The sequence below is a fragment of the Solea senegalensis genome, linkage group LG8 (genome assembly GCF_019176455.1).
Source record: "Solea senegalensis isolate Sse05_10M linkage group LG8, IFAPA_SoseM_1, whole genome shotgun sequence".
NCBI lineage: Eukaryota > Metazoa > Chordata > Actinopteri > Pleuronectiformes > Soleidae > Solea > Solea senegalensis.
In genome coordinates, this window is record NC_058028.1 from 10,664,506 (window position 1) to 10,689,831 (window position 25,326).

The window sequence follows — 25,326 nt, forward strand, 5'->3', positions numbered from 1 at the left end:
GATTTCTTTCTAGGCTGATCGCTCTGTGTCACAGAGAGCGTGTGCTGTATGGATGACTGTGCAATTATTAGTAAAAAAGAGAGGAATTCACTGAATGACACTCCCTCCCAGCCCTGCTGTATGTATGTGTGCGTGTGTGTGAGAGAGAGTTACAGATCAGTCAATATGATCCTGGGAGTGGCTGAACCTGATAAAAAACCTGAGCCCAACAAGGCATGAAACCACAGTTAGAGCCAAACCCTGAAAAGATAAATGGACTTTCACTTCTTATTAAAAAACCTTCTGCAGTCATTGCTTCACAGGGCTGTATAAGGAAGAGTGATGTGGTTTAATAAAGACATAGTGCATTTACTTATAAGAGCGTCGTCACAATATCTTCTGCATTTTTTGTGTCTTCATTTTAATACATGACACAGTTTTTGTCAGATCAAATGTCTAAATGTGAGCCTTGAAACACAAGACTGCCACCAAGTGGACACATCGAGAAGGACTCTCTCACTCTCACTCTTACATATTGTAATAACAAAAGAGTCCTTCTTTGCAGGAGTGATAATATTACAAGATGATCCAGTTTTACACCAGAGGGCAGTGTATTGCACACTGCTTTAGAGGAATGTTAGTCAGGGTACCAACATGAGTTGTTTGTGTGAAACTCACAAAGGAGACTTCTGTCATTTCTTCGCCACTTGTCTGGTCTTCACCGGGTTTGAGTTTCTGTTAAGTGCTCAAAACAAGTGCGTAAAAACACCTAAACTCTGGGGGGAGGGAACTGTGCAAACACGGTCACTTTAGGACTGAAGTCGAGTGACGTGAAGGCAAAGGCGAGCAAGATTGGACTGTATTTTTATTTTTTCAATATATTTGCTCGTTCATTTATGACTACATACAGTAAGGGGCAGCCGGTGTAGTGGGCACTGGATCTCAGAGGGCAGCAGAGATAAATCAAGGGGATGGTAAACTTAAGAGGTTGTGTTGCATTAGTAGAAGGATATGTGAGGAACATAGATAATAAATCCAAACATCTTTGGATATACAAGTCAAGGTCTTCTGGGAGTTTAGTTTATGTTTGAATTTGAATAGTTTTGACATGATTTCTGTGATAAATACAGCATCAACTGATAACTACCAGTAAATACATTTACTGCCCACTTTATAAGGTACACCTGTTTTACTGCTTGTTAATGCAAATGTCTAATCAGCCAATGGTCAAGACCAGCTGCTCAAGTTCAAAATGATCTTTACAGTGAGGGAAACAAATGTGATTTCAGTGACTTTAGACGTAGCAAGGTCGGCTGTTCTGAGTGTTTCAGAATCTGCTGACACAGAGAACATTTACAGAGAACATAAAAAAAGAGAAACTATCTAGTGAGAAGCACTTTCTCTGGGTGACAATGCCTTGTTGATTCCAGAGGTCAGGCTCACCAGACCAAAATAGATGTTTCTTGTGTGTCACACAAAGCCGGGGTTCACACTACACAACTTTCACAGGTGGTACTGATTTTGAAAAGACTTGGAGTTCACACTAACCGACTGTTTTCAGCAGACAACTGACAGACAGGGGATCATACATTTAACGACTGCGTCTGAAGAGGGATAACACACGACATGATTTGTCAAACCAGCTGAACGCATCAAACTTCCTGTTGTCTTTGTCTTTTGATGCTATGTCCTGTGTCCCGTCCATTGTTTTTCTTTGGCTGGTGGCAACGCGTGTTTGCAGCTGGGTCAGTAATCAGTACAAATTACCCGACAACATTGTTTGATTGACAACGACTCAGGTGTGTTACTCTCACACACTAACAGATTTAATTCTGACTGTGCCCAGCTAGTGCTGACTGGAGCAGACTCTGCCCAACTGTGAATCAAGGGCAAAATCAGGCACTAATGTCTTGTAGTGTGTCCTCAGCTTTAGGCGGATTACAGTTTATTTCCAGTTCAGGCAGACAGACCATAAAATCTCCTCGTCAGTCTAAAGTAATACACCAACCTGAAATTTCGTCATGCTTTTGACCATGCTGTCTTAGTGAGTGTGAGCTTCTTCAATCATTTGTGGTATAACCCGGGATTGGGTCTGGCGGGCCTAACAAAATCCTTTTGTCGACCAACTTTGGCCTGCGGGTCCTATTTTGGACATTTCAGGTATATACATTCACTGCAGCTCCAACATCTCCTGAACATGAATGGGGTTAATGAAAGGTAATACATGTTGCTCGTTCTGCTCGACTGCACCTGCTGGGTAAGTTAACTCTTCCTTATCCACTGAGTATATAGAGTGTGTGGCTGGAGGCCGAGGGCAAGGCAGGTGCCAGTTTTGAATGAATGGACAGGTGAGAGGCGCCCGGCTCCTCTGTGACCAGCTGGGCACTGTAAGCTGACCGCTGTTGTTGTGTGTGGTCCTGAATGGAGTGGAGAGACTCCAAGGTCGAGGTCGGGCATGAAGAAACCCAAGGGAACCCCACTTTCTCTCAGTCTCAGGACTCGGCCCGCATATCTTACACGCAGGGGCAAGTCAGGGATACATCACCTGAGCTGCTGGGAAGGAGGGAAAAATGTAAACGGAGGCAAGGAGATAAAGACGAAGACGTGTACATGGGCAGATAGACATAGTTTAGACAAACACAATCTTCTCCTCCTTAGTAGCTCCAGCACCAAAACCCCTCTCTGTTTCCCAAATTAATTTCCCGTCTTCCTGCTCACTCATCATAGCTGGTCATAGATCTCTCTGAGGACATGAGGTCTTCGACGAGTGAGGCGTGTCCGCTGCTCCTCAAACATCCACTTCCAACGGCAAGTGGAGGCTTTCCACCAGACAAACAGCAGCAAGCATCATTTTTTTGATAAAAACCCGACGCTATCTTGTTTCACCACCAATAATGAATCATTGTGTGGCCGCAGTTTGAATCATAGTTTGCAAACGTAGCTGCAGAAAGTTGATCAGAGCGAGCAGGCGAGCATTACAACTGCACTGATCTAAGGGAGATAAGCTGGTACCTAACAAACAGCTCAGGTTTAGCAGGTGTTGACTGAGGAGATTATCAGCACTCTTCAGACTTAAGCCTTCTCCTGGATCTTCACCAAATACCAGTAGCCCGGTTTTAAAGCAATTTTTAATTAACTCTGGCACATGGTCATGAAAGTCAACCTGTATGAATCTGCTTAGAAATATATAATAAAAATGGTTGGTACCTTCCTGACTGCAGCTTCTTGCAGAAAGCTGCACAATCCTTCACTTAAAAAAAGGCCATTGTAGTGCACTGGCCTCTGTCACAGACCCCTCTTTGCTGGGCTTTGTCCCACTGCAGGAGCGCAGGTAGCAGGTTGGATGTTGAAGAAAAGCCTCACGTATCAGGTGACCCATTGCCCCACAGCCTTTACTCCTCGCCCAGCTCGCAGCGATGGAGTGCTCCTGGCGGCCGCTGTATCCCGTGTCACAAAAGCACCTTTCTACACAAGAGGCCTCAGAGAATGGGCCACAGCACAGTGGTTCACCTTGGGTCAGCTCCAGCCTGCCGTAGTTGGATTTCAGACCTCCCCCCTTGCCTCCAGAAAACAGCCTCATTGGTGGGGATGTTCTTTCACCCAAGCCTGGCAGAGATATCAGAGAGACCTGGAGCTCCTGCTGCTGCTTCCAATACACCACCGGACAGGATGAGTGACCATACGACTTACACATAACTGGGTGAGTCAAGTCTTACTCATTACTGAGCTTATTTCGTGATATAAAATAAGTAAATCTAAATCAGACTTTTATTCTGAAAAGCTGCTGAATGCACTGGTAAATAAATGAGTATAGACAAGAACAACTGATGTATGAAATCAGCTTTAGGTCAAGTGCAGTCTGATCCACCGAGAAAACGGAGGGAGGTTCAGAAAAGTGGAGAGACAGAGAAACACAAATAATCACCAGTGAATATGAAAGAAAAATGTGCATGTAAATGAAATCATCACTTATCAGTTCTTTGTCATATGATTTGATCCTTATTTTGTGTTTTATCGTAAAGAAGGGGGAGACCGGGCAGGCAAACACTGAGGGCAAGCTCTCTTTTTCAAGGTCACCCTGCAAAAACACATGTATTCTAAAAACATTACATAGTTAAAGCAAAACTGAAAAATTATATATCATACTTAATTCATAAAACAAAAAAATCCCTACGTTGATAATGTGGTAGTTTACAAGAGTCAGGTCTGTGAGCAGATGCAGTGTGAAGTTAATCTGTGAGTAATTAGTCAATTTTCCACTAAGTGTTTTGTAAATGAATTTGTCTGCAGTGTTGTTTTTCTGTAGACAGTGTGTGTGTATCCTTAACCCTTAGTGGTCACACAGCATGGATCTGTGCCGCAGGTGCACCCGTGATAAATTGCAGTGGGAATAATAGACAACTCCTTATATGGACATCCTGGGTGTGTGTGTTTCTATGTCACATATTCAGGCTTTAAAAAATGTTGAGCTGAGTCAAAGTTATGATTTATTTTATATCACATTTTAGTAGTGATATAATAGCAATAATTGTAGCAATAATTGTGCAGAAGTAAAAAAAAAAAAGTTTTCTTTACTTTCTGTTCATAAAAACGAGCCATGTGAACTTTGAACTATGACGTATTTCCAAATTTCACATTCAATGCAATTTTAAACATTTTGAGTACTTTTTGCTCAGGTGTGTTTGTATAGTTGGTGAAAATGAAAAAAAAATGTGTACATTCTTATAGCCTCTGTATATACCATACGTTTTAACATAGTAAAGCAGGCAAAATGCTCTGAGTTACCACTTATGAATCTTTATGGCAGTCAGACAAAGGTGATAAACTGCATCATAGTGTGAAAATTGATGAATGCATGCAAATAATGTCACCATAATCCAGCTAAGATAAACTGATGATGATTTGTTTTCTAGATTTTTGAGTACATGCTTTGTTTTTGTAGAAAAATGCCAATTTGAGGGAGTTATTAAAGCACAGTTTGTAATTTATAGAACTGTGCCACTTCAAAGTATGTGCACATGTGCATCCATATATGAAATTGTATATGTATGGAGCATATTTTCTATCCACTCTTCTATTAAAAGTATGTTGTGTAACCTCTCAGTCAACCATGAGGATAATCTGGTGTCAGTGGACTCTTGTGGCCGCCGTGGTGCTCACGCTCACCGCGGTGTCCGGTGCCGAAGCAAAGACGACACCGAAGCCAAAGTACCAGTTCACCAAGAAGCCCGTCTCTCAGGTGACACAGCAGCACAGTCCAGTGACCATCAGCTCGCCCAAGACAGTCAAGGTCGGGGCCACCGCAAACCCCGTGGAGCCCCACCCACTGCCACTCACAGAGAGGACCACCCACCCCAACCATGTCTTCCCTCAGTACCACTCTGTGAGCACTGAGCCCCCTGGTGTTGGTCTTGAGAACTACACACTGGATTACAATGAGTGCTACTTCAATTTCTGTGAGTGCTGTCCTCCAGAGAGAGGCCCCCAGGGGCCAAAGGGAGACAGGGGCCTGCCAGGTTTGTGTCTATACCAAAAAAACAACGCATTAATAAAAAAAATGTAAATTGTTGAACATCAATTATATTTTCTTATTCAGGACCACCAGGCGAGAGAGGTCTCGCAGGGGCAGCAGGATCACCAGGACCACCAGGTGTGAGTGGTCCTGTGGGATTAAAAGGAAACAAAGGTACAGTAGAAAAAATACAGCCATGACAGACACTGATCATAGCAACTTATCTTGGGGATATAAGGCTGCTGTTTGTGCTTGTTCTTGTGCAAACTTACACAGAGGAACTAATGAGCTGCAGGTGAGAAAAAGAGGCGTGGAACAACAGGTGAGGGGAATGAGCTGGTTGCACAGGAGGGCAGTTAGTGATGAGGCATAAAAATAAAACGTGTATAAAGTATTGTGAGCGCTTACAAAATGCTGCTTTTCAGTCTGGGGTTTTACTCTTGAAAGAATTGGAACCAAAAGAGGAAGAAATTATTGATTCTATTTTTATTCTAATGAAACTTTTTGTGACTTTCAACAAGAAACACACTTCAAACAAACTTCCTTCATTTATATGTCCGTATTATTTTAGTTCACCTAGATTAGGGATAAATATTGATGGTGTTACATTGGCTATTTCTTAGGAGATCGAGGTGACAGAGGAACCAGTGGGACAGCCGGGTCACCGGGTGTTCCAGGGAAACCAGGACAAAAAGGTTCAGATTTTCCTGCTGAATCAATTAAATAAAATTAGAGACTGAATTATTACTTACACGATTTTTTTTCTTTTTAATTTTGCAGGTGATTTTGGCTCAAAAGGTGAGAAGGGGGAAACAGGGCCACAAGCTGTCAAAGGCAATAGTGGCGAGAAAGGGGAACCAGGCCAGATGGGAAGCCCAGGTGAGAAGGGAGAACCAGGAAAAGAGGGGCCAGCTGGACCTCCAGGAGTGGCTGTTGAACTAGGTCCAAAAGGAGAAAAAGGGGACAGGGGGGAGTGTAGCACATACGGGGAGAAGGGTCAGAAAGGTGAGCGAGGAGATCCTGGGCCCTCTGGCATCCCAGGACTCATGGGCATTCCAGGAATGAATGGCAAGCACGGTTCCCCAGGTCCGGTAGGTGTCCGAGGGGATCAGGGACCTCCTGGACCTACAGGAGAACCAGGAGTGCGAGGTCCACAGGGACTACAAGGCATGCGAGGGATGCACGGGCCAAAGGGGGACAGAGGCTATCCTGGGATGAGAGGTGAGCGAGGCATGCGTGGAATGAAAGGGGCTAAAGGATCGGGAGTTCCTCAGAAACGCTCTGCCTTCAGTGTGGGCATCTCTCCAAAAAAGTCCTTCCCTCCCTCTGGCTTCCCAATCCGCTTTGACAAAATCTTCTACAATGAAGAGAACCATTTCAATGTCACGTCCAGCAGCTTCACCTGTGTCATTCCTGGGGTTTATGTCTTCTCCTTCCACATCACTGTGCGCAACCAGCCGCTGCGAGCCACACTGGTGGTAAACGGGAAGCGGCGGGTGAGGACCCGGGACTCTCTGTATGGTCAGGACATTGACCAGGCGTCCACTCTGGTGGTGCTGCAGCTGGCACTGGGTGACGAGGTGTGGATGGAGACACTCAGAGACTGGAACGGGGTGTACGCCAGCAGTGAGGACGACAGCATCTTCTCTGGGTTTCTGCTGTACCCTGACACGCCCTGACTCTCAGCAGTGATAGTCTCTTCTTCTATCACACTGATCCGCCGTGAGCACACACTGTTGATGCAGCTTTAACATACTCATGAGCTACTCTAAAGCTGCAGTGTACACCTGTCTGAATATCTGAAGAGTGCGTTGTAGGAGCATCTACTTGTGTTACTGTGGTTTTTGTTGGTTTTATAACAGTTGGCATCTGTCTTCTCCTCCTCTTTTCTTCTCCCTTTCTTCCTCCCTTGTGTGCAGAGAAATTAATGGAATCCTTCACACTCTCGTTAAAGGCAGGTAGGACAACATTTTCTCCCTCAGTTACATGAACATAGAACAAATATAAATGTGTATGGCATTTTAGAGTTTTGCAAATGTACACTACTCAACAAAATGTGTAACATTAGTTTAATTAGCAGAAATGTTACATATTATATCTTCAATAATTAACTTCTCAGTACAAATATGAGTCACTTGTGATGCTTTTCAGTTGAGAAGTCTTGTAATTTAACATATTTTGTGTTACTTAACCTTTACACATTTTAGCCTAAAGTATTAATTTTACGAGTTGAGTTGAGTTAGTTTATTTCACAGTCACATGTTTTCACAAGTAAGCACAGGTACATTTGTGTTGACACATTTAAAACACACATTCTTATCAAGTAAATAGCAGCATTCAGCACATAAAGAAATAGACCGGAAAGGTGCAGGCGGAAGCTCAAGCTTATGTTACCTGTCAGCGTGTGATTTATAAAACAAAAAACCAAAAACCCTTATAATCAAAACAATAAAACAAAATAAATAAAATTAGTTAAATGTCATGTTTACCCCCATGTTACTTATTTTACCCCCAATCATGTTCCATTTCAATTTCAACATCTCATTCTGTCTGTTTTGCCCTTTCTCACACCCTGACCACAGCCCTGACCACTGTCCTGACCTCTGCCCTGACCTCTGCCCTGACCTCTGCCCTGACCATTGTCCTGACCTCTGTCCTGACCACTGCCTCCTCTCTGACCTTTAGGTCACTTCTTACCAACATTTGTTGTTGCTGCTGCCCACTAGTGGACTTTAAAAGTATTGCAGGTGGACCACGCTGAGCTGTAAAAAAATACTGCTATTTATCTTTTACTATTCATTTAAAACATATATTCTAATATATATATAAAATCAAAATATATTACAATATGTGTAATAAAATATGATATTGAATCTTGTTATTCACATTTATTCTATTCACATAGATTATATCATGTATGTGTTGATTATATAATGACATCACTGTTTGCTTTATTATCACTCTGGGGAGTGACATGTATAAGCTGAGTGACATGTATAAGCAGTGACATGTATAAGCAGTATTGTTGTACAGCTGGGTTGTATAAAGAGTGTTTTAAATAAAATAAATAAATAAAATAAAATGAAATCCAGTAGCACATACCATTTAAGGAATGTTTAATTTTGATGCCAACACTGACAGTTTCATAGGAAATCATATGGTGAATCACACATTAGTGTAGTTCCTCATTTTCACCAGCGGGGCGCGCACTAGTCACACACAAGCGCCACTCACGGTCATAGTTCCTTTGTGTGTTTTTTCCCGGCTCACGCGAGAGAGAGCAAGTTAATGTTAATAATTAAATGAAGAGTGGATAAAACTGTATTTGTTTTGTGCTTGTTGATTTGAGTTCTCGATTCTGAAAGGTATCCGCACACGTGAGAAGGTTTTTGGTTGCCGCATATCGCCGTTAAAACTCCGGTGAGTAGTAACCATTAGCGCGTAGCATAGCAGTTGCCGACCATGTCTAATTACTCACTCATTTCATGAATATATCATTATTATGTGCCGTTATGCTTCTGAGAAAATCAGCAACCGGGGCTGTGTGGATAATTGTCTGTGCTAATCGAGCTAGTGCTATGTGTAAGCAATTGGGCTATACAACGTGTTACTGATATATGACCTGTGCTATTGCTATATGCTAGTTAATGCTACAGAGCTAAAGGAGTTGATATTGTGATCTAAAACACCTGCAATTATGTGCATTTGAGTTTGTGAGAGACAGTTATTCAAAGAATAACTCTATTCTCAAACATGATTGATATGTGATTTAATTCATAATTTGTGTGCACTATGACTATGTGGTGGTTAAACATTTCATATATATACCATTTTGTGTGTAGGCTGTTTAAAAACTCATTTATAGCTGTATATGATACATTGTCAATGTGAATGGTTCATTGATTTAAGATTAAAAAGAGAGGATAAATACTGTACAGTTGATGATGTTTTAAAAGATGTAAATAACAGACCTAAAAAAAACTGCTGCTCTATGCAGGTTGGTTTTATTTTTGGTGTATGACTCGATTCTGATGGTGAGCCCAGACCAAGGAACATGGAGCAGAAAACCGGCTTACATGCGTGGAGGGTGTGGCTTCGGCAGGAGCTTCATCGAGCATCTGGAGAAAGCTCATCTATCACATCATACAGATAAGAAACAAAATCACACTACCCGGGTAGATGAACAATTACACAACCATACATTGACAGATAGACACACACGCTCTGGACACTGACTTATGTGGACAGTTGACTTTATTTTTGGACTTTATTATTTTTCTGTTTTATTTACATTTTGAACAGCATTCATATTGTACATTTGTTTATTTTGTTGTTTACAACTGAGGTTGTTTACTGGTAAATTCCAATATAGAGAGAAATATAAATTCAGTCAAAGCTGAACTTTTTCATTTGTTGCAATTGAAGAGTGGCTTCCTGCCAATAAAGAATAGTTTTGTTACTCTTTTTTTATCTGTTGTCCATGTCATATATATTCTCCATGAGCAAAACTATATCTTATGATCTGGCCTAAATTGAAAGCACTTGTTACATCCGTTACATAAAGCACTGGGTTTGGTTGATAGACATGGACTGGAGAAAGCAGAGAGCTTGGAGGACCTGAAGATTTGGATGATGCTCAGAATGAAGGTGCAGGTGCTGCAGTGGAGCCTGGACGGCTGTTGATTCAGCTGCAGAGAGAAATTCAGGAGAAAAGAAAAAAAGGTTGAGGATTTTTCAAGAGTTGGGACTATCAGAGTCAGAGACAAGTTGACGGCAGAGGCCCAATGCACAGTGTCTGTCTGTCACCAGGGTTAGGGATTTCATTCATCCATCTTCTACCGCTTTATCCTCCACATGAGGGTCACGGAGGGCACTTTGCCAATCTCGGCTGACATAGGGCGATAGGCGGGGTACACCCTGGACAGGTTGCCAGTCCATCACAGGGATACATTTAGAGACAAACAACCATCCATTCTCATAGTCACACCTACGGGCAATTTAGAGTGGGCATATCCAAAGTCAATCACAGCCCTTGGTCAAATTTTGTATGGCCTGTAGCTTTGGATTTATGTATTGTTTGTGGACCGGGAGGGAATGTGACAGAAAAGGTTAGGTATTTCACCTTTAAGGATGCATCACCTGCCCAGAGCTTTTGGTTCACTCCATGCGATGAGTCCTAACTGAGCCACCCTGGCCTTACAGCTGTACTGACCCGGGGTCCGTCTGACCAAAGTATGGTTCTCAGACAGTGCTGTTCCCATTTTGACGCCATCCTTGTAGAAGTAGTAGCTTACGGGAGGAGCGGGCGCGGGGACGTTGTACTGAACGTGGCAGATGAGTTTCATGTTTTTTGCTCTCGGGTTATTGTCTACCACAATCTCCAAAATTGGCTCTGACAGATGCTCTGAGAAAGAAGAGAGAGAACATATTATTGTATGCATATTGCACCTGTTCACTTCATCTTAAAAGAAAGTCAGTGGGTGAATTTTCTGCAACAAAACTCACCTAACACCTTCACTGGAGCATCAACTGAATTTGCAGAGTGTGTGCGTCTGTCTTTGTCCCAGGACACACGGCAAGAGTACATTCCTTGGTCTTCGAGGGTCAAGTTGTTCAGATAAAAATGTGGGTTACGGCCTTCCTGTTTCATAATTTCCACGCCGTCCTTGTACAAGATCACTTCATGAAGTGGGAGGTTGCCTCGAATGCGACACGTGAGCTTCAAGGTCTCCTTAACAAAGCCTGGATTTGGCACTTGCAGAAAGGCCCATCCTCCTGGGGGAAGATAACAAGAGAGGGCAGATAATACATTTTGAGATGCAAGACCAACACTGACACCATTATCCTGGAGAGAGGGGGTATGAACTCAGGAAAAAAAGGGAGAAGGGGCTTGATGGAGGCCTGATCTTACCGTCGACGATGATCTCCATAGGCAGACTTTTGAGGGTGTGTATTTTTCCCACCACAGTGTCCCTCACTCCCTGGCAGTAAAATTTCCCACTATCTCGAACCCTGGCTTTCCACCAATCTAGCTTCTGCTCAGACTGTGGCAGCTGGTCAGCATCCTTAAACCACAGGTAAGTCCACTTGGAGTTATGCTCATCAGGAACGCTGCATCTCAGCTGGAAACCTTCCCCACTGAAGATCCTGGAGTCTCCTGACACCATCTCCACTACAGCTGCAAACGACGTCTCATGGGGAACTGTAATGATGTAAAATATAATAAATGAATATCTTTGTTGTGTCATTGAAGATCAAATAACATCCATCCCGGTGACAACCAACCAACTGTTATGGGTTAGAGTGGCTCGGTGGTACTCAATTCCATTGTAAGTCGCTTTGGATAAAAGCGTCTGCTGAATGACATGTAATGTAATGTAATGTAATATTATGCAACCATGTAGTTAAATTTTCCATATTTATTGTATGCCGTTATGTCAGTATCAGTATTTGCTTTCTACCATACACATAAAAATGTCACTGAACTTTTGCAGTGTAATCGTAACAATGAGCACTGAAACACACCAAACCAACAATTACTATAAACACAAAAACAGATTTTGTACGGGCACTGCGGGATTAAGGAACATTGAGTACGTACCCACTTCTACGAGCACTTGTTGCACAAGTGTAGAAATAACTGAAATGAAAATGAACCACATCTTTAGTGATGAATCATAGCTCCACAATCACTTTGTGACAAACAGTGAATGGAGTGGAGAGAAAACTCACCAAGGAGAAAACATTTCGGGTCCATTGTGATTGTGAAGACAGAGTGAGAGGGTGGTGTATTTATTGACAATAAAAGGGGAAGTGAAAATCATTTTGAGCTTGAAATTTTCACACAGGATTTCCCCTTTCCCAAAAACATCTGTGTCCTTTCATTTCCCCATGCTGTTCACATTTTGACATCATGAGACCAAGACAACACCTAACAATTGATCAACAGTACCTCGCCATTGTGAGGCTTCAAACAGGATGTTCTCAGATGGAAGTGGCCACTGAGCTTAAAGGGTCACAGGGTGTCATCAGCAGGTTGCAATAGAGATACAGAAAGATTGGAAGAGTCACAGAAGGGCATAGAAGTGGACGTCCTTTGACCACATCCCACACTGATGACCGCTTCATTGTGAACAGTGCCCAGCGGAACTTGATGTATGCCACACAACTCCAGGCACATTTAAGGGAGGTGAGAGGCACCCAAGTGTCACGTCATACCATTCGAAATGACAAGGGTACCGGACCACAGCAAAAGGCACAGGCATCATCATCTTGCATGGGCCACGGAACCTCAGTGCTGTTCACTGGTGAAAGTCGATTCACGTTGAGCAGAAATGATGGCCGCCAACGATGTTGGAGATGTCGACGAGAACGCTATGCATCAGTCAGACGAGCCTTTGGTGGTGGGCAGGTGTGTCTAGTCAATACAGAACTGCCCTACACTTTGTGAAATGGAGTGGCCTGCACTTTCTCCAGACCTGAATCCCATAGAAAACCTATGGGACCAGCTGAGTCGCCGCTTACAGGCTCATAAATCTGTACCCCAGAACCTCAAAGACCTGAGGGCCGCCCTTCAAGAAGGGTGGGATGCCATGCCTCAGCAGACAATAAGTCGACTACTAAACAGCATGAGATGTCGTTGTCAAGCTGTAATTGATGCTCAAGGGCACATGACAAGTTATTGAGATATCGTCATTTTTTTGTTGTGGTATACCCACCACTGTTGGCTTTTGTTTCAATAAATAGTTTGAGATGAGGAAATCGCCATTGCATGCTTCTACTTAAATGCCCTACTTTCATGATATAATATCACTGTGGCGTGAACTTTTTACGTTTTCCATACATTTCACCCAAAAGCTGAATATCCCTAACTTTTTGTGAGTATTGTATATATAGGATTGTTCTTGTGTTGCTCTAAAATCATATCCAAGCTTTTATTCCTGGCTGTACAGATAATGTTCAATGTTTACCAGCGTGAAATCGCTAGCAAACCGTTTCCAAACTATGAAAATCATTTCAGAGAAATGTTTCACTCGGCTGCAGTCGGTCAGCTTCGAAACAAGTTCAATGACAGTCACGGCACACAGGAACAGAAACTGCACACATGCATTTTCCATTTTTATTAACCATCATCACACGCATGGATACAAATAACACTGCCCCCAATAAGTTACAATTAAATAAAAGACAGTATTAATTCATATGATATAATAATGTAACCTGTTAAGGTTACAAAGATGTTTCAGACCTTTTTAAAAAGACCTCAAAAAATGGCTTCTGCAGACAGTGCAAAAAGAAGTTATTCAAGTTATTTTTTTGCAATTAAAAGCTTATTTTAAAAATAACTGCACACTGACTATACTTGTGCAAATAAAAGATTAAGATCTAATAATCGGAGGAATACAAAATAAATGTGCCATAACATTACAGCTCTCCTCAACATTTCAGGATCACCTCACTGTTGATTAACAACTATATTTATTTATATACTACAGAGCAACCATTTCCTTCATTCCATGAACAATTAAAATCATACCAATACAAAGTGCTTTGAAATTAAACAAAAATGGTCAGTGTGAAGTTGTTTAAAATTGATTTTTGTCTGTTCTTTTTCGGGAAAACAGCATCAACTAATTCATCCAACAAAATAATCATAGCAGTCACCTAAAAGCTGATTTACTTTGCTACATTTTTGTTTGACAGGACATGCTTATGACACCCACTAAAGATATGAATGTAGATGACAAATGTTCTTATTCAACAGTTTGGATTCATGTAACGCATCTTCACACTACTAAAAGGAGAGTACTACTGTAAATATTACAGGATTCATGTCTACTATTGCATTCAAAGAGAGTTGATACCTGACTTCTATAGAAAAATAAAATCACTGTACATCCAGCTTATGTCTGCAGATAAAGAGGTCATGGCATGAAAACAAGAATAAAATATCCACTCTCATATACACACACAACAGGACATAATGCAACACACACTGTAAGAATAACCTCTGCACACGGTCAACACATGTTTTCTACTAAATTGCGTCACACCTAAGGGAAACACACATCTGCAGAAATCATGAGCAGTAGCTGGAGGTTTTTTTCAGTGAGGGGAAGTTAAGATTCGAAGCAATACCAATTTCCCAAAAACTCAACAGACATCACTCCATTGGGCAACAGGGACCAACCATGTGCCCTCATTTTATACCTGGGAACGCAGTAATAGTATGACATAAAAACATAATCTGGAATAGAGGTAGACACTTAAATCAGTCCAACCAATAATTCAGGCTGATATTTTTTGCCATTTATTTTTTTAATAATCTGCATAGGTTAATTATTTATTATTAAGCCAATTACAACTTGTTTTTTTAAAATGACTTGCTTCATGTATTAATTTATACATTATTTTTTGTTAAAAATACTGTATATGTCTGCACTGTAGTGCAGATGTGAATTGTAGAGAGACTATCAGTGTTTTCAATAACTGAACAGTTCTATTTTATCAAACGGGGTAAAAAAAGAAAAAGAAAATCAGCACCATTGGTGGAGAGGTGGACACTCATCAGTCCACCCCTCATCTGCAAAGTCGAGGATGACAACAGGAACGTTTTGAATTCATATGAGGCACAAATAATGATGATGAGGAGGAGGTAACGAGATGACCAACTCACATGGTTGAAGTGGATTCAGTCAGGAGCAGGTTGAAGTTACATGGATATTTTAACAGGACATCTCCTGATGACAGTCTGTAGAAAGGTTCCCTGGACTAAGGGGACACTGGGGTAACACTGAGGAGTTAAGGATGGAAAAAAAGAAGAAACGAATAGAGATAAAACATCAGGGCTTTGCTGTTAATCAAAGACAACCTATATGGAGTGTAAGTCTGCCTCACATGACCTGTTGTAAAGTGCCTGTTAAATTCATAATCCACCTCTATTATTATAAAGAAAATTTACTTTTCAGACCCTCCAGGACACATGTTAGAAACACACCCTTGAACAGCCTGCTCTTCATCTTCTCATGTTGGAGTGATTTATTATTGCCTCAGGATAGAGCCATCACTTTTTTATTTCAAACATGGGGCGTAAAACTAGACAATTTGAAATAGTACCCCTTAGGATCCAGTAGAGGCCACTCATACCGTATCATAGGACAGTCCGTACTTTACATGCAGTTTAAGAGATGGACGGTGAGATGGATCGCGCTGTGGTTCTGTATGTTTCGTAGCTGCTCTACATGTTAATCGTGATACAAATTAGATCGAGCATGGCTCTTGTTGTTGCTGTGTTCTACTTCCGGGTCAGTGTCCCGGGAGAAAATTTTGGTGCATGCGCATAAGTCCAACTCCAGTCCAACTAAGTGTATACATACATGCAGGAGTAATCGGACTATGACTCGCATTATCCATTATGTTTGTCCGACTAAGACAAGCTTGATATTACTTGGAGTAATGTGTTTACATGACATTAAGAGTGTAAAATTACCAAATTAGTTCAGGACTTAACATGCATGTTAACACACTGACTGACTGATTGTACAAAAGGGACCTGTACAACCCAAGTGACTTTGGCACCTTGGAGATGCAAGATCGATTTTCTTTTTTAAAAAGTGGCAGCCCTATCTGGGGATGGACCATGGCTAGTTAGTCCGTATACTAATATCAGTATATTTGTTAAAACCAATTCACATTCGAGAACACGCACACAAGCTGATCAGTCAAAGGTAGTAAATACTGTATCTCTGAACCCCTAGTAACCCTAAATCCATAACATCACAGCTGTTAATTTTTTACATTCTGCTCACAGTCTTCAGGGCCATTCTCTTGCAGCATCTAAAAACGCATGAAAGGAGCCACAGTGTCCATTGTTACTAAGCAACTAATACCTGGGAGCTGCTGAGATGACTGAAGTTGCTGCAGCTTCAATTAATGAATTAATCCATAGGAGAAGAGAAAAAAAAATCTAAACAAAGTTAATACCAGTGCAACTTTTCCCACACAGCCGCTTTGCTGTTCAACATAAGTGCAGAGAAAAAAACGAAAAAAACAAACTTGGTGTATGAACCCTCTTATCGACTTATTTCACTGTCGATAAAGACCAGTGTGACCTACTTCTTTGGCCTGGCGCTGTGAAAGCACCAGCAGGGTGCATCAGATCAGTGACACGGACGCACGCAGGTCTGATGCGTGTCTCCAGTGAAAATGCTGCATGTGGACGGTCTTTAGTTTATCTTTTTTATCCAACTTATGTCATTTTATTTAGTATGATTTATGAGTGATTGCCATATTTAAGATGAGATAGACGCTGCTCTCACATCAGTCTGGTGATCACACAAAGGTGACTCTATAGGTAACACACAACCATATACCTGTCTTGCTTGTATGATTAAAAAAAAAGGGTTTATGTGGGCAGATTTTGTGACTTTTTACAAACCTGATTGGAATCAATCACCTACCCTGCAAAAAAAAAAAAGCTAAAGTGCACTTTCCCAAACACTAAACTATTTTGTTTAATTATTTGTTCCTTTACTTTAAAGTGTATTTTCAGGGTCTCTAGGCAAAGGATGTAAGGAACTTGGATGACTTGGATGATGGAAATACAATTCATATCACAGCTGCTGTTTGTGCATACACACAGCAAAGTTGAACAATGAGGAAAAAGGGCGAAGGATGCAGTAAAGCCTCTAGATTTCTTATCAACCAGCAAACACTTGTGGTTGCAGTGGTGGAGGCAGGAGCTCGTTCTCCACATTATCAGAGTCAATAGCTGACGAGGCCGCAGACGTCGTCCCACTAGCCGCGGTTGCAGCAGGGTTTTGTGCCTCTGGTGAAAAGCTTTCCAGAACACTCTGCACCTTCTGCTCTACCTCATCTGTCCAGTCAATCAGGTCGCTCTCAAGTTGTCGAGCCTTCTCTATGACTCGCTCTTGCCTTTCCCCGAGCCCTGTGAGCAGGTCCAGCCGTTTGTGGACCTGATTGAAAGCAGTGCCACCCGGGGAGGAGGAAGAAGCTCCACTTGTTTGTGGCCAGTGAGGGGACGCTTTGCCCGACATGTAGAGATCAAACTCCTCAGTGCTCAGGTTCAGGGACTGACCATCCAGCTTCTCAATGAAGGCCACTGCACAACACTGGGGAAAGAGGATGAAGTCATCAGTTTGTGGCTTCAGGTTCACTTAGATCAGGGTGATGGTCATCCTAACTAAGACAATATGAAAACTGCTGACCAATCAGATGACACCAGAACAAATATTTTTAAGTCTCACTACAATTCTACAATGATGTAAGACATTAAGCACAAAACAGTAGCATTGTAAACTCTCTCTGCCGTTGTTTTCCGTTGTCTATATAATGACACTTTTCCATTAACAGATTTCTAGCACTACTCGGCTCCACTCGACTCTAATCGGTTTGCTTTCAGGCACGTTGTTTTCCATTAGTACCTCCTCAATGTGGACAGGATAGTCATAGCACGGCTGTGACGTAGTTTTATACATGACACTAACACAAACTAATACTGAATCATTAGAATAAGTTAAAAAGGTTTGTTCACCCAATCATTCAGTACTTCCTGCATGACTGGAGCACAGACTGTCTGACACAGTCACTGAAATAAAATATGGCTGAACAAGTTGTGATGCAGCTGTGTGACAGACAAAGATGCTGAAACTGTGGTGGAAGATTCAGTTTCCATTTTGCTGTGAGATGTGTGCTTGTGTGAAAAATAAGCAAAAGATCTCTTTCCAAACAGAGCTGAACTTAAGACTCATCTGAGACACCTGACTCAGGGAGTGTGGACGCTTTGCGCACCACATGCAGAGACATACACCAATAAACCGCACACAGCATCAATACATGTGAGCATCCCCTCACCAAATTAGTGAAGTAGTAACCATCCTCTCCCGTCATGAGTCTGCTGGGGTTGCAGAAGCGGGTGATGTACTGAATGTTGGAGTGTAGTCGTGGAGGGTTTGCTTTCAACACGATGTAGATGAGTGTGGGGAGGAAGTCGTCAGCAGACGCAGCCTCTTTCTTGCTGACTTTGATGGCGTTGAAGATGTGCTTGCTGCAACGAGTGATGCAAGCCAGTTTGTCCTTGGGCACACGCTTTGAATCCATTTCAATTACATCTGTTGTGATGCAGAACATTTGAGGCAATGACAAAAGTGTGTAAGTTGTACAAAAATCACTACCGCCAAGATAATGTGGACACGTTCTAACGCATGCAAACATTAGTGCTTATACCTGTGATGGCTTTGACGACACTGTCAGAAACCTCTGGGATCTCCTCATCTACAGGAACACACAGCATCTCAATAGTGACCCAGTGCAAGTCTCTGAAACACAAAACAATAACAATTCTAATTTCAATAACTTTCAGTTGTAGTAATTTTATTTGCAGCTGCAGGGAATTAATGACAACAATCACAGACAATATAAACATTTATTCACTAAATTAATCGTCAACTAATGTACTGTTCAGTTTGAATGTCTGGGATACATTTTTACTTCTACATTGGCATCCAGTCCTTCTACGTGCAATACTGTATATACTGTACACAAGTGCAATATACATATTTATGCTGTAAATATCAAGTCCATACTATGTATATTCTGCTGTCTATAATGTACATTCTACATGCTATTTTAACTCTTTTTTTTTTATAATGGTCTAAGTGTTAATATCTTTTTATATTGTAATTTTCTTTTTTATTATTTATTATCTTTATCTTTACTGTCTTGCTCCTGTAACAATGTAAATTTCCCATCTGCCTGACAAATAAGGGACTATCTTATCTTATCCTGTGGAGTACCTGCAGATATGTCCACTTTTATATATAAAATCTGTGTTGCTAACCTGATTCTCTTCTGAATGGCCAGGTCTTTGTTCTCATCATCTGTGGTCTCAGGACAGAACACTTCCTTATAAAGACGGGTCATCATGTATTTCTCTACTTCATCCATAATACTCTCTACATGATCTGAGGAACCTATGCCAAGAAGAAAATTAATATACAGGCCGAAGACTCTATACATTGCATGTATTCTTGAGTGTTCAGGAACAATCAAGTCACTGATCAGCCGTACCTTTGAACTGGGTCTGGAGACGATCTGAGAGGTTCTGATAGAAGTCTTGCACACACTCCGACAGCTCATCAGCGGCCATGTCCTTCAGTAAAGAATGAAAGGATTGACAGAACACATCCATCAAACTCATCATCCCTGTACTCAAAAACCTACGCTGGATTCCAAGCAAACAACGTGATGACTACAAAGTTCTCTGTCTCACCTTTAAGGCACTTCACAACCTTATACCTTTATACATGTCCAAATACATTTTCATCTATACACACATTCATACTCTCCTATTCAACTCCAAATCCTCCTTACTCCAACCTCCTCCTGCCCATCTGACAACCATCAGGTTCAGAGCATTCAGGTTTATGCTGCTTAGGAACTCTACTCCACAATCCATTTGTAAATCATGCTGTCTGCTAATGTTTACCTCCCAAAATCAGCATTATCTTTATCATTTCATAGCATTATCTACCCATTTTAATTGGCATTTTTATCTACAGTATACTGTTTATCTTACTTGTTTTTTTCTTTGCTGTATTTCTTAGGTGACCTTTAGAGTTGTGAAAGGTGCCTAATAAAATCATTATTATTATGCAGCCCTTGGTACCGATATTGATAATGTTATTTGGTTACGAGGGGCAATTATTAGACAACCAAAAAGTAAAAACAGCCAACATGAAATTAACAACTTTTGCATGTAATGTATATAAAAACATTTGTGTTGTCACTTAAGCAAATGTTGACAGCCAGTTGTGGTCATGCAAAACTAAATGCAGCCACTTAACATTGTTGCTAAATGGTTTTAATAAATATAAAAGATATATATAAAAGTATTTGAGCTGTAGCAATTTAAATTAACCTTCACCATGTTACTGTAAGTAATAAATAAAGACAGGTGGTGATGACACTACAACAGAAGCACTGATAAAAACAATGTCTAAAAACTTGATATCACCATTTTTTGAAACACTGAATTTCAGCAGAGGTTAAGCCACAGATAATCACAACAATTTCACAAGAGACTTCACAACCATCCCCACCCAGGAATAAGTGGTTCCTTGCTATAAGCTAATTTCACACATCAACGCCTCAAACCATAATGAGTAATCAACTTCAACTCACTCGCTTGTAGACCATGGTCTCCGTGAAGGCCCGGCACTGTTTGAAGATCTCCCTGCCAGACTTCAGAGGCTTGAGAAAATCAATGAACTCTCGGGTTGCGTGATCGCTGTCCACAGAGGAATGTCGACTTGCAGAGGAGCTCGGGCTCGGGCTGGACTGTGTATCTAAGGAAGCAGCATCTTGAGGAGGAAATTTAATGTTGTGTTAATTAAAGCTACAAACACTTGATTTTTTTTTTTTTTAAATACATATTTAGGTCAAACTGTCGTAATTGTTTTGTTTTTTTAATGATGCAGGTTGAATTTGTGGAAACATGGACTGGTTTAATTATTTCATGTTGAAGATAGACTTAACAAGTTGATATTGAGTCAAACGTATTATCCCGTTGTTATCCAAATCTTTAATATCATAAAACAACTCTGAATTTTTTTTTAAAAGTGCAAAAATAACATATTTAGATAGAAATCATGACTGAAATGTTGCAATTTTCAATAACTACCATTTCATATACATCCAGATGTCATATATATACCTTTTCTTGGTGGTGTTTTTGTGGAAGGAATAAAAAACTTTGTGACTGTGTGAACTTTGCTGGACTTTTCTTTTGTTTTTCTTTCCTCAAACTTATTGAAGGGAGTGATTGTTGGCTGAGACTGGGCCTTCTGATTTCTGCTTGCATATGCTTCCTCCTCCTCTCTCTGAAGCCTACAAAGGAAATAACAATAAAGCTATATTAGTTGTTAGATGAACAGCAAGCTAACAGCAGACACGGAGGCAAGAGAACAAATGAATGTCAGACTTCAGAATAGTTGTATTGAGGACATATGATGGACGGACAGACCTTTCTGCAAGTGCCCAGTCTTCTTGAATCTGTTTTTGCTTTTCTCGCTGATTCTCCTCTCGCCAGCACTTAGAACAAAAGCCGTGCCAGGCATTGTTGCCATAAAAACCACATCCTTTCTTGCAAAGCAGCTCCGATTGGTCCAGATGGATACCACGCCGCTGGCTCATCATCCTTCACCAGAACTCAATAGGACTGCAGGCAGAACCAGAGGTCAGAAGAGTTTTACAAAACCAGCAGCAGGCACGGTTAGCATCCAAGTGTCAAAAGTGCATAGTTATGTCGTAAAAGCACACGACCCGTGAATTCTCTGCTGCTCTGATATGATTTATGTCTCGGGATGATAACTTGCATCGGATGACAGCGAAAGCAACATCGCCACTTTGTTTTCTGCTGGTTAGCATTAGCTAGCTGATAGCCAGCTAGACTCTCACGGTATTGATCTGACACGGATTAACGCCAACTATTTCGAATAATACAATTCCAAAACAAATTAAATCTCTAGATGATCCCGTGTCGTTATTGACAAACGGGTACACTGTTGTTTGACTGCTACGTCTGTGTCACACCCACAACGCGAATCCACAGCTAGCCAACTAATGTTTGCCTATAAGCTAATTAGAAAGCTAAGCTCGGTAAATAGCTAATTTGTCACTGAGTTCATGGAAATGCTATGGGTTGTGAATTATATGTCAACGTACATTCATATATTCACAGTGTGGAAAAAAAAGCAAACTCTGTCGCGTAACGTTATCCTGCTTCAGTCCACTGGTGATGAATGTTTACGTAAAACAAACAGCTAGCCTCGTCCCACAGCCATTTTGTCTGACAGGCGTTTCTTCTACTTGTTGTATGGCAGACCGGACGCCTCGACTGCGAATTGCTGCCCCCCTCAGCCTGGATTGTGTCATTGCCATACGTCTATATTTGCAGGATTAGTTCGGTTGAATGTTACTCACCATTTGCATGTTAATTATTTACTTCAGCTCTTAAGAATCCATCCACACAATAATGAAAACCCTTGCAAACAGGTATGATGGGGGTACAAGCCTTTTCCTTTAATGTGATGTCATCAAAGAAACTTTGAACTGTGTGGGGCTGAGCATCAGTGTACAGCCTGCTGGAAATTCTTTAAAGAATACAGCACATGCTTAATCTGTTGTTTCAATTGTAGCATGATATTAGTTTGTTTATTTCTTTGTTTAACTTTGATAAAAATGTATTTGTAAATGCTTGTCTCTGTGTGGTCCAGCTATTCTGCTCATTGTCTATTTTTCTCTGGGTTCACTGGCACTGAGAGCAGTGTTAAATTGTCTCATAGTATTTTGTCACCACCTTGTGGCAGACTTGTATACTGCTCACGTATCTTATATGGTAAATAATGTAATGGTTATGGGTAAAAAGTAAAGTAATTTACTTTTAGCTGAAAATATTCACATTTAAGAAGCTTAAACAATTAGAAACCTTGTTTTAATCATGAAAAAAAACTCAAACTGATTATCGCTGATCAAAATAGTTGTCAATTAATTTAGTAATCGATTAATTATGGATTAATCGATTAATTGTTTCACATTAATTTGTAACACATTCATTCCTTTATTTAGAGTTTGATTTATAACATGGACGGCTTGTTTTGTTTAATCAAGTTTTACTTTGATCTGGGTTTAAGACACTGGGAGATAGTCCTGTCCTTAAGTCACATAAATGGTATTACAATTAGGTTGTCGACTTTACGTAGGCACCTGAGGACTTTGCAGTTGTTCAGAAGGAAAGCCCATTCAGATCTGCTAGACATAGCAATGTTTCTCCAGGATCAGTTGGATAGATATGGCATGCACCATGGATACAAGATGATGCATTTGAAATGCATTCAGGCTGGCTACCTGGTGACTCAAGAGACGATCAGGAGACTGCTGAAAATACTTATAGGTTGGAGGTTCTGGAGGAATTAGCACGAAAACCAGAAAAAAATGACTCAGAAAATCAGGAAAAGAATTACTCAGGAAAATAATTACTCAGAAAAACAGGGGAAAAAAAATTCAAAAACAAACCAAAAAATTACTCAGAAAAAACAGTGCTTTTTTTTTTTTTATCTCCGTGGTTATTATTACTGTAGTTTATAAAACAAATTCACAAAATTGAAAAATGCATTTTAATCTATTTAATTTATTATCTATTCTATTTAATTATTTATATCATCTTTCACTACTACTTTATGTTTGTTCAATTCCCATCAAAGGACTTCGCCTTTGATAGACAAGTGTTGCGGACAGATGGAGCCACAGACTGACAGACAATAATCACACAGTCTCCAATAAAGTTTGTTTTCATGAATTTTTAATGAGAACACAAACAAATTACGGTTTTCTCCATTCCCAATACTTTTATTTTTTTGAATATACACAAACAAATCAATGGATTAAGGTGGAGTCTCCTAATTGATTAACCCATGAATGACAGCTCTATTTCACACCACACTCTGTGTGCAACATTATACGTGACACTATTCAAACAAAAAGGTTCTTGTCGTATATAGAGTAAATATATTTATTTCACATTAAAATGGCTGACATAATGTATGTACAACAGATTTGAACGTTTATTTACAGCATTTCATACTGGAAAGGTTAGGCAGTGGGGTCCAATAATATTGTCATTGGTGTCAGACATTTTCTCCTAACCCTCTTCCTCTTTTTACCATAATTGTCACTGGTCGACCACTCAGGGTACATCTGCTCGTGGTGATGTCGAAGTCTGTCTGCCTCGATGAAATATTTGAGCTTTTTCTGCTCAGTCAGACGCCTCCATCTCTTTCCGAGCTCAGTGTTCACGAGAGCACAGTTTTTGACATTGAGCTCAGCAGTTACGTTTGACCTCTGCTCCTGCCTGAAGAGCATAAAAGCGTTAGGTGGCTTCTTTATGTAGGGTTGCTCTTTGTCATGCTGCTGTCTGGAGGTTTTTCCTCTCTGGGTGGTGGGGATGTTCAGTAAAGGAGTGGTGGGAAGAAAAGCTGGAGTGAAGGTCTCAAGTGGAAAAGGATAAACCATCTCTCCATTCACTGTTGTAACAGGAATTAAGTTCTCCAACATGATGTGAGGAAACATCACTGGATGCACATTGCTGTTCTGTTCCTGATCCTGTTGGCTGCACAGGTGAGCAGTGCAGGATTGAGGCTGGAGGTCCTGTTGACTGCACAGGTGAGCAGTGTAGGCTTGAGGATGGAGGTCCTGTTGGCTGCACAGGTGAGTAGTACATGCCTGAGACTGGAGGTCAACAAATGACTCTGCAGGGCCGGTGGGAGAAGGTCGAGGAGAAGAGAGAGGCTGGGATTCACACTGTGGAACAGGTAGAGGGTGGACCGTCTCTCCCAACAACACCTTTACAATGTCCTGAAGAGGGTCTGGTCCATAGGGGTCACACCACTCATTATTGATAGGGACTTGTTCAGCTTCATCTCCCACCAGCTGCTCCAAAGCCGTTGTCGGGAGAGGATCTTGTTCATGGTGGCCACGCTTCTTTTCTTTAACAGGTGGCTGGTCAATTATTTCTCCCTGCAGCATCTTCACAATGTCTGTGACAGGGTCTGGTTCATGGAAACCACACTCCACAGCAGGGACAGTAAGAGGCTCTTCTGCCTCCTTAAGCAGCGCCTCTATCATCACCTGGAGAGGGTCGGATCCATGTATCATGGCTTTTTCCAGCTCAATTAGTTCATCATAAAAGTCCATGGTGGACTCGTTTTCTGCTGTATTTCCTCTTAGGTTGCTTTCTCCTGCTGTTGCAACTGCTCTGT

The 25,326-nt window shown here is 41.2% G+C and overlaps 3 protein-coding genes across 4 annotated transcripts; 1 reads left to right on the forward strand and 2 right to left on the reverse strand.

The window, feature by feature from the left end:
* The first annotated feature begins 2,035 nt into the window (after positions 1-2,035).
* On the forward strand, positions 2,036-8,329 carry otol1b (otolin 1b). The gene is made up of 5 exons (XM_044032470.1): positions 2,036-3,679; positions 5,084-5,495; positions 5,576-5,665; positions 6,115-6,186; positions 6,272-8,329. The coding sequence occupies exons 2-5, from the start codon at positions 5,090-5,092 to the stop codon at positions 7,168-7,170; spliced, it is 1,467 nt and encodes a 488-aa protein (XP_043888405.1). The 5' UTR covers positions 2,036-3,679; positions 5,084-5,089; the 3' UTR covers positions 7,171-8,329.
* Positions 8,330-9,730: 1,401 nt separating this feature from the next.
* On the reverse strand, positions 9,731-12,267 carry LOC122773655. Of its 2 annotated transcripts, none has more exons than XM_044032481.1 (6): positions 12,224-12,267; positions 12,093-12,131; positions 11,403-11,693; positions 10,997-11,266; positions 10,614-10,895; positions 9,731-10,179 (listed from the first exon to the last, which is right to left on the reverse strand). In XM_044032481.1, exons 1-5 carry the CDS (start codon positions 12,246-12,248, stop codon positions 10,627-10,629), a joined length of 894 nt encoding a protein of 297 aa, XP_043888416.1. In that variant the 5' UTR covers positions 12,249-12,267; the 3' UTR covers positions 9,731-10,179; positions 10,614-10,626. The 2 variants fall into 2 exon arrangements, with proteins under 2 accessions (XP_043888416.1, XP_043888417.1); XM_044032482.1 differs by having other exon boundaries at positions 9,757-10,179; positions 10,631-10,895.
* Positions 12,268-16,882: 4,615 nt separating this feature from the next.
* On the reverse strand, positions 16,883-22,386 carry rabgef1l (RAB guanine nucleotide exchange factor (GEF) 1, like). Its single transcript, XM_044032469.1, has 9 exons — positions 22,235-22,386; positions 21,534-21,728; positions 21,225-21,397; positions 20,693-20,871; positions 19,580-19,661; positions 19,350-19,482; positions 18,737-18,828; positions 18,365-18,621; positions 16,883-17,622 (listed from the first exon to the last, which is right to left on the reverse strand). Exons 2-9 carry the CDS (start codon positions 21,704-21,706, stop codon positions 17,191-17,193), a joined length of 1,521 nt encoding a protein of 506 aa, XP_043888404.1. The 5' UTR covers positions 21,707-21,728; positions 22,235-22,386; the 3' UTR covers positions 16,883-17,190.
* Between the last annotated feature and the right edge of the window lie 2,940 nt (positions 22,387-25,326).